Source organism: Colobus angolensis, unplaced genomic scaffold, assembly GCF_000951035.1.
Source record: "Colobus angolensis palliatus isolate OR3802 unplaced genomic scaffold, Cang.pa_1.0 Scaffold245, whole genome shotgun sequence".
Classification (NCBI taxonomy): domain Eukaryota; kingdom Metazoa; phylum Chordata; class Mammalia; order Primates; family Cercopithecidae; genus Colobus; species Colobus angolensis.
Genome location: NW_012115655.1, coordinates 3468827 through 3478822, shown reverse-complemented (window position 1 = coordinate 3478822; position 9996 = coordinate 3468827). Strand labels below are relative to the sequence as shown.

The 9996-nt window shown below is 39.4% G+C and overlaps 1 protein-coding gene across 2 annotated transcripts in view; it reads left to right on the top strand.

Annotated features, from left to right (window-relative positions):
• The window catches only part of EHHADH (enoyl-CoA, hydratase/3-hydroxyacyl CoA dehydrogenase), a 79274-nt gene that overhangs the window by 30271 nt on the left and 39007 nt on the right, over positions 1 to 9996 (top strand). For both annotated transcript variants that reach the window (XM_011945857.1, XM_011945856.1), the window contains exons 3-4: positions 1745 to 1917; positions 6333 to 6444. In XM_011945857.1, the coding sequence (XP_011801247.1) occupies positions 1855 to 1917; positions 6333 to 6444 (175 nt within the window). In that variant the 5' untranslated portion in view covers positions 1745 to 1854. The remainder of the gene's footprint in view (positions 1 to 1744; positions 1918 to 6332; positions 6445 to 9996) is intronic.

Below are 9996 nucleotides of genomic sequence, written 5' to 3'. Positions count from 1 at the left end.
TTATTTTTTATTTTTTTTGAGATGGAGTCTCGCTCTGTCACCCAGGCTGGAGTGCAGTGGCGCAATCTCGGCTCACTGCAAGCTCCGGCTCCCGGGTTCCTGCCATTCTCCTGCCTCAGCCTCCTGAGTAGCTGGGACTACAGGCACTTGCCACCACACCTGGCTAATTTTTTTGGTATTTTTAGTAGAGACACGGTTTCACCATGTTTGCCAGGATGGTCTCAATCTCCCGACCTCTTGATTCGCCCACCTTGGCCTCCCACAGTGCTGGGATTACAGGCGTGAGCCACCATGCTTGGCCTAGTGTTTTCAAGGAATAGATAATGCTGTAGGAAAAAGCTTACTATGTATAATATTATATGAAAATAGGAAAATATAAAAATGATTTTACAGTATGCTCTAAATCAGCTGTCCTCAACTTTTTTGGTACCAGGGACTGCTTTCATGGAAGAGAGTTTTTCCATTGACAGGGGTTGGGGGTGGGGGTGCAGTCCTGGGAGAGTGGGGGGGTCAGGGATGGTTCGGGGATGAAACTGTTTCACCTCAGATCATCAGGCATTAGATTCTCATAAGGAGAGCACAACCTAGATCCCTTACTTGTGCAGTTCACAATAGGGTTCACGCTCCTGTGAGAATCTAATGCCACTACTGATCTGACAGAAGGCAGAGTTCAGGTGGTAATGCTCGCTCACCCATGTGGAAAAAAACTAAGAATTCCCCAAAATATTAAATTATGGCTGTATGGTGATATTTAGGGTGATCTTCATGTTCTTTTTAATTTTGTGTGGTTTTCAAGTTTTCCATAATACATGGTATTTTTATAATCAGGAAAAGCAATAAATATTATTTTTATTTTTATTTATTTTTTTTTTTGAGACGGAGTCTTGCTCTGTCACTCAGGCTGGAGTGCCATGACGCAATCTTGGCTCATTGCAAGCTCTGGTTCCCGGATTCACACCCTTCTCCTACCTCAGCCTCCCGAGAAGCTGGGACTACAGACGCCTGCCACCACACCCGGCTAATTTTTTGTATTTTTTAGTAGAGATGGGGTTTCACCATGTTAGCCAGGATGGTCTCAAACTCCAGACCTCAAGTGATCTGCCTGCCTCAGCCTCCCAAAGTGCTGGGATTACAGGCGTGAGCTACCACGCCCGGCCAATAAATATTATTTTTATTGAAGATAAAAATCTATTACAAAAACATAATTCTAAGCTAGTTGACTAACATATAACTCATAAATATGTATATATGTTACCCTGATATTTGATATTGTAATGACTCATGCCCTTAACAAAGATACGGAGCTAAGTTGCTGTAAATATGATTGATTAACAATATCACACATACAAAAATGAGAGGGGCTGACTCAATCTCAGAATAATGATCTTTGGAGGAGAATCTCTATTCCCCTTTTCTGAGATTTTTAATTTTTTTAAAGATAGAATTACTACTTACTATATGGAAAGATAGATTTTAGAAAATTACAGAATTCCTGGTAAAGATTTGAGGATTTTCTCTCATAGCATTCTACATTCTCCAATATACTTGTTTTCAGCCAAGGATGAAGTGTAAGGGCCCAAAGAGGTCTGAGACTTTTTAAGAGTCATCAGGAACTCTTGAAAAAAATTAAGAAATAAATAAAACAAATTAAAAAAAATTTTAAAGAGTATCAGGTAACTTATTGCTAGATAACAATGCCCATGTATTTCTCAACTCTGTTTTCTCCTTGTCTTTGTGCCTTTAGGTGCTGATATTCATGGCTTCAGTGCTCCTAGGACATTTGGCTTTACACTGGGACATGTAGTAGATGAAATACAGAGAAATGTGAAGCCTGTGGTGGCAGCAATCCAAGGCATGGCTTTTGGAGGGGGACTAGAGCTGGCCCTGGGCTGTCACTATAGGATTGCCCATACAGAGGTAACAACCAAGGCTCTATATAGTGGCTGATGTGTGGGGCTTTTCTTTAGGGCAAATTCTAAATGTAGTCATACGTATCAGAGGTGATTATTTTATTTTATTTATTTATTTTTTGAGACAGAGTCTCATTTTTTCTTCCAGGCTGGAGTACAGTGTGTGATCTCAGCTCCCTGCAACCTCCACCTCCTGAATTCAAGCAGTTCTCCTGCCTCAGCCTCCCGAGAAGCTGGGACTACAGGCACGCTACCATGCCCAGGAAATTTTTGTATTTTTAGTAGAGACAGGGTTTCACCATGTTGACCAGGCTGGTCTCAAACTCCTGACCTCAGGTGACCACCTGCCTCAGCTTCCCAAAGTTCTTGGATTACAGGCATGAGCCACTGGACCCAGCCCAGAGGTGATAATTTTGAATGCTTAGCTTACTGATTAACCTCTTCAGCTGTTATGTACCAGTACAATGGTACTAATTGTTAAAATGTTCAAATACTTCACTTCCATTCTGATAAGTAAACACCTGCTACTGTGAGCCCTCTGTCTCCTGATTTCCCTTAACCTTAGCCCTAGGGCCTTTCTATGATCCATCAACTCTAGGGGAACTCCTGAATCAATAGAGAGCCCCAAGACTCTACCTCCAGTACTATGACCCATATCAGGTTTCACTGATGCAGTGCTCATGCAGTATGACGTATTAAATATGTTGGCTGTCACTTCTAAGTATACATTTAAATACTTCTTTGATAACTCAAAGATTTCTGTTTCCCTTATAATTATCAGTACCTAATAAGATGAATTTCTATTGGAAAATAGCACAAAACTAGTAAATACGGGAAAATTTCTGGAAATAGGTTTAATTTAGGCTATTAGACATGTCAGATGAGGTCTATGATACCACTGTGTATCACGGTATATACAATGGTAGCATTTTTGTAATTAATATATTTTTCTAATGATAAAAATAATGTTCATTATTCTACTAAACTAGAAAACATAAGAAAGTATACAGATGTAAACTAAAATCATCATAAACTCACAGTTCAGAAATAACCCCTATTAACATTCTATTTCATTCTAGTCTTTTTTGTATGTAATTTTTTTCTTACAGTTTCTTTTTCCTTTGAAAAACATCCTTTAAAAAAAAAGGACGTTGGCCGGCACGGTGGCTCGTGCCTGTAATCCCAGCACTTTGAGAGGCTGAGGCAGGCAGATCACAAGGTCAGGAGATCGAGACCATCCTGGCCAATATGATGAAACCCCATTGCTACTAAAGATACAAAAATTAGCTGGGCATGCTGGCATGCGCCTGTAGTCCCAGCTACTCAGGAGGCTGAGGCAGGAGAATCACTTGAACCTGGGAGGTGGAGGTTGCAGTGAGCCGAGATCGCGCCATTGCACTCCAGCCTGGTGACAGAGCGAGTCTCCATCTCAAAACAAACAAACAACAACCAAAAAAACCACATTTGGGTTTTTATTGTATTTAGTTTATACTCTATTTTTATACTATAATATTTAACCCATTATTACATATCCTTTACTCTGCCAATCTCTGTCTTTTGATTAGAGAACTTAATACACTTATATTTAATGTAATTACTGATAAGGAAGAACATACTTCTGCCATTTTGCTATTTGTTTTCTATGTTTTTTGGTTTTTTTGTTCAATTCCTCTGTTACTGCTTTCATTTGTGTTAAATGGAAAACTGTACCCTTGTAACTTTCTTGTTGTTTATTTTACTATATATATTTTTAGTTATTTTCTTAGTGGTGGTTAACTTGGTGATTACAATTAGCATCTTAATTTATGACAATCTAGTTCAGATTATTACTGACTGAATTTTAATAATATACAAAAAATTTGCTCCTCTGTAGCCTCTATTACTTGCCCCTTTATGCTATTATTGTCACAAGTTATATCTTTATAAGTTATGTACCACTTAACATAGATTTATCATTATTGCTTTACACAGTGGTCCTAAATCAGATAAGAAAAAGAAGAATTACAAATGAAAAATACATTATTACTGTCTTTTCTGTTTACCCATGTAGTTAACTCTTTATCAGTGTTCTTTATTTCTTCATGTGAATTCAAGTTACTGTCTAGTGTCTTTTCATTACAGCCTGAAGTATTTCTTATAGGGCAAATATACTAACAACAACATCAGTTTTTCTTTATCTGGAAATGTGTTAATTTTGCCTTCATTTTCAAAGGATAGTTTTGTTCAATATAGAATTCTTGATTGACAGTTGTTTTCTTTCAGCACTTTGTATATGTCATTTCATGCCTTCTGACCTCTGTGGCTTCTGAGGAGAAATCATGTTAATCTTCTGGTAAATGTTCTTTAAAAATATCATTATAGGCTGAGCACAGTGACTCACGCCTGTAATCCCAACACTTTGGGAGGCTGAGGCAGGCGGATCACCTGAGGTCAGGAGTTCAAGACCAGCCTGACCAACATGGAGAAACCCCGTCTCTACTAAAAATACAAAATTAGCTGGGCGTGGTGGCACATACCTGTAATCCCAGCTACTCAGAAGGCTAAAGGCAGGAGAATCACTTGAACCCGGGAGACGGAGGTTGCAGTGAGCCAAGATTGCACCATTGCACTCCAGCCTGGGCAACAAGAGCAAATGTCTCCAAAAAAAGAAAAAAAAAAATCATTGTAAGTGGCGGCATAGTATTCGATCATATAGCTATACAAGTATTTATTTAACCATTTCCCAATGGTGTTTTAAGTTTTATAAATGCTTATAAATAAATACGCATATATGTCCTAAGTGCTCCTTTTCTGTGTCCCTCTTACCATAACCTTCTGTACCCTGAGTGCAGATCTGAGTTACTAGCAATAAGTAAAGAGGTAGAGATGGGTAGTGATAGAAAGAATGGTGATTGACTGTTAGGAAAACCTCATGTAAGACAGACCTCACATATGTGTGGTGTTTTGGAACTGCTGGAATCACAATCTGGGTAAATGGCAGTCTGCATTTAAGTACCCTCTTCTCACCCTTGTACCTGTAAATGGCTAACAGATCCTTAGCCACTTTTAAATGGAATGGCCAAGAAAGGCAATGTAATGAAGGACTCAAGCTCACCTTCTTGTCTGGACTGAGATTACTGTCTGACTTTCTTTTAAAAAAATAACAGCCTTTTTGAGATATAATTTGCATACCATACAATTAAAGTGTACAATCCAATGGTATATGAGTATATTCTCAGAGTGGTGCAACCATTATCATAGTAAATTTTAGAACATTTTATCACCCCAAAAAGAAACCTTGTAACCTTTAGCGGTAATCCTCCATCACCTTCTCCTGCTATCCTAAGCACCCACTAATCTACTTTCTGTCTCTATAGATCTGCCTATTCTGGGATATTTCATATAAACAGAATTATACAATATGTGGTCTCCTGTGACTGACTTTGTTTTTAGCATGTTTTCAAGGTTCATCCACGTTGTAGCATGAATCAGTTCTTTATTAATATTGCTGAATAATATTCCATTGTATGGATGTACTACCTTTCATTTATCCACTAATCATTGATGAACATTTGGGTTGCTTCTACTTTTTTGGCTTTTATGAACCATGATGCCATAAAAATTTGTATACAAGATTTTTGTGGGCATATGTTTTCATTTCTCTTGGGCATATACCCATGAATGGATTTGATGGGTCATATGGTAACTTTGTGTTTAACATTTAAGTAACTGCCAGATTGTTTTCCAAAGTGTCTACTCTGTTTTATATTCCCCCTAGCAATGTATGAGGGTTCTGTATTCTCCATAGCCTCTCCAACACCTGTTATTGTCTGTCGTTTTTTTAAATAGCCGTCTTAGTTGGTATAAAGTGTTATCTTGGGGTTTTGATTTGAATTCCTCTGATGACTAATGATATTGAGCATCTTTTCAGGTGCTTACTGGCCATTTGTAGCTCTTCTTTGGAGAAATGTCTATCCAGATCCTTTGCCCATTTTTAACTGGTTACTTGTCTTTTATTATTGATTTGTAAAGTTCTTTATATATTCCAGATAGAAATCCTATATCAGATATATAATTTGTAAGTATTCTCTCCCATTCTGTGGGTTGTCTTTTCACTTTCTGTTGTTTCCTGATTCTTGCAGGACTCCAGAAAGTTGTTTCCAGAGAATATTATTTTTGTTGGCTGAGACAGGTCATAATACAGTCAGAGAATAAATGTGTAAGAAGCTAAAAATGTGTTTCAACATGAAGAGTTAGGGACAGCACAGCTCTGTTTATGCTGTTAATTAAAGAAAACGATGTGCACTGATTTGCCCTGTAGAAATCTTGCTAAATTCAATGAAACTATGCTTTTGAGAATACAGGAAATCCAGGGAAATGCTTGCCTCAACTCTGAACATACCATCTCATTCTAATGGCCTTTATGCCTTCAATCTTTGATAGGCCCAAGTTGGCTTACCGGAAGTTACACTGGGACTTCTCCCTGGTGCAAGAGGAACCCAGCTTCTTCCCAGACTCATTGGAGTTCCTGCTGCACTTGACTTAATTACTTCAGGTCAGTATAGACCTTGGGAACAACTGTCTAGATTAGTGTGAAGAATTGGACTAGGATTTAGAAAAATTCTGGCTTGACCACCTACTCCGTATGTAACCGTGAAAGGATTCCTGGACTTCTTGGCCTGTCAAGTTTCTGATTTGTAATATGGAGAAATACCTTTCTGAGCTTCTCAAATGTTATCATGAAGATCAAATGTGAGAGCCTTTTAAATGAAAGTGCATGTGAAGAGCAAATCAAATTTAGGATTTTATTTTGGTTCAAGTGACTATTCATAAACACTGGTGTTCACATAGAGTGCATTATATTCAGAACTAATTTAGAAATTGTAATATAGGCCGGGCGCGGTGGCTCATGCCTGTAATCCCAGCAGTTTGGGAGGCTGAGATGGGCAGATCACTTGAGGTCAGGAGTTGGAAACCAAAATGGTGAAACCTCATCTCTAATAAATACAAAAAAAATTACCCAGGAATGGTGGCAGGCACCTGTAATCCCAGCTACTTGGGAGACTGAGGCAGGAGAATCGCTTGAACCCAGGAGGCGGAGGTTGCAGTGAGCTGAGATCACACCACTGCACTTCAGCCTGGACCACAGAGCAAGACTCCATCTAAAAAAAAATTGTAATATAAATGAGAAAATCATAATTTTCAAGGTATGTTTTCAAATTTTATATGAAAATGACTAAATTTTTCATTTGCAAGTATTAAGATATTAGTTAGAAATACCAGTTGTTCTTTTTATTTTCGTTTTTTTTGAGACAGAGTTTCATTCTTGTTGCCCAGGCTGGAGTAGAGTGGCATTATCTTGGCTCACGGCAACCTCCGCCTCCCGGGTTCAAGCGATTATCCTGCCTCAGCCTCCTGAGTAGCTGGGATTACAGGCATGTGCCACCATGCCCGGCTAATTTTGTACTTTTAGTAGAGACGGGGTTTCTCCATGTTGGTCAGGCTGGTCTCAGACTCCTGACCTCAGGTGATCCGCCCGCCTCAGCCTCCCAAAGTGCTGGGATTACAGGCGTGAGTCACCGCACCCGGCCCGCCCAGTGCTTTTTAAGTTGTTCTTTTTCATAGAGAATGTGAACACTACAACACTAGACAACACTTAGAGACCCTGGATTTACTATATATATGTGTGTGTGTGTGTGTGTGTATGTATATATATTTTATTTTTTTTTTCTTTGAGACGGAGTCGCGCTCTGTCGCCAAGCTGGAGTGCAGTGGTATGATCTCTGCTCACTGCACCCTCTGTCTCGCGGATTCAAGTGATTCTCCTGCCTCAGATTTATCATATATTTGTTTGTAAGATGTGAATGAAACTTTCAGTTGAGGTAAGTTTAGAAGAAAGAATGTATACAACAATATACTTCAAACAGACATAACTAATAATAAGAATTTAGGTCAGTCATTTTACTTTTCTGTGCCTTATTTTCTTTATAAATGTGCATAGGAATAGTACCTGCCATGTGGTGGTGTGGTGAAAATTGGGAAAGTTAACACATACAATGTCCTTAGGACAGTCCTCCACATGGTAATAACTCCATAATTGTTAGATATATATTATTATTATTTATTATTTATTTGAGATGGAGTTTTGCTCTTGTTGCCCCGGCTGGAGTGCAATGGAGCGATCTTGACTCACCGCAACATCTACCTCCTGAGTTCAAGCAGTTCTCCTGCCTCAGCCTCCTGAGTAGCTGGAATTACAGACATGTGCCTCCACATCCGGCTAATTTTTGTATTTTTAGTAGAGACAGGGTTTCACCGTGTTGGCCAGGCTGGTCTTGAACTCCTAACTTCAGATGATCCACCTGCCTCAGCCTCCCAAAGTGCTGGGATTACAGGCATGAGCCACCACACTTGGCCTGGAGGATCTACTTTCAAGATGACCCAGTCACATGGATGACTGGATGGTGCTGACCTTGGCAGGAGGCTTCCTTTCCTATGTACGGGGACCTCTCCAGAGAGCTTCCTGAGTATTCGCACAACATGATGGCTCGCTTCCTCCAGAATAAGTGACCTAAGAGAGAAAGCAAGGCAAAAGCCATAGTGTCTTTTATGACCTAGCGTTAGAGTCACATGCCATCTTTTCTAAACTCTCCTATTGGCTATGCAGGTCTTCTCTATTCAATATGGAAGGAAACTTGAATACCAAGAGGTTAGACTTACTGGGGGTCACTTTGGAGACTATCCACCACAACTGAATACACACACCATGCCTACCTATTATATAATTTTTATATATATATATATAATCAGGTGGAGATACGTGCTAAGAAAACACAAAACAGGAAGGGGGAGATATAAAATGTTAGGAATGGGAGGTGAATTAATGTTTTAGGTAGGATAGCTAGAAAAGCCTTCTCTACAAAATGACATCTGAATAAAGATCTGAAGAAGATAAGGAAGCTTGTTATGCCAATATCTGGAGGAAGGAATCCCACATAGAGAAAATAGCAAGTACAAAGCCCTGAGGCAGGGACATGCTTAGAATGTTCAAAGAACAGCAAGAAGGTCAATGGTCAATGTAGCTGGAATGAAATGAGTCAAGGGAAAAGTACTAGGGGATGAAGCCATATCTTATTGGGCTTGGAAGGTTATAGAAAGAAATTTGACTTTTCTTGTGAATGAGGAAGAAAGGCATTGGAGTGTTTCAAGCAGAAGAGTAACATGCTCTCACTTAGGTTTTTTTTTAAAAATCACTCTGACTGTTGAAAATATACTAATCAGAGACAAGGACAAAAACAAGAAGACTGAGGGCTGCTATCATAATCCAAGGGAGAGATGATGGGGGCATGGATCTGAGTGGTAGCAATGTAACTCGTAAGATATGGTCAGATTCTGGAGATATTTTGAAGGTAGAGCCAATAGGATTTTGTTACAGAGCAGATACGAGATGTGAGAGAAAGAGGAGAGTCAAGGATGATCTAATGGCCGGAGTGAGTTGCTGGAAGGATGGTGCCATCACTAAGACTGGGATTTCTACTGATAGAGCAGGTTTTATGGAAGTATCACAAGAGCTTCATTTGGGACATGTTAAGTTTGATAGGCATGTTACACATCCAAGTGGAGATGTCAAATAGATAATCGGATAGACGGGCCTAGGGTTTAGGAGAGAGAGGTCTTCTGAACTCCTCTAAGCCTCTGTTTTCTCATCAGTAAACAACCACATGGTTGTTTTAAGGAATAATGAAATAACATGACATGCTTCTGATATAGTGCCTGTTAAAGAGACCATATTTCATAAATGGTATCCAAGTGGCCCCCAAAGATGTCCACATCCTAATTCGCAGAACCCGTGAATATATTATGTTACATTCAAAAGAGCCTTTGTACGTGTGATTACATTAAAGATCTTGAGAAGGAGATTACCCTGGACTATCTAGCTCAGCCCATTTTATCACAAGCATCCTTATAACAGGGAAGCAGGAGGTCAGAGAAGAGAGAAGACGCTATGTGCTGTCTTTGAAGACGGAGGGAGAGGTCACAAGCCAAGTAATGTAGGCAGCTTCTAGAACCTGAAAAAGACAAGGAAAACATTCTTTCTTACAGCATC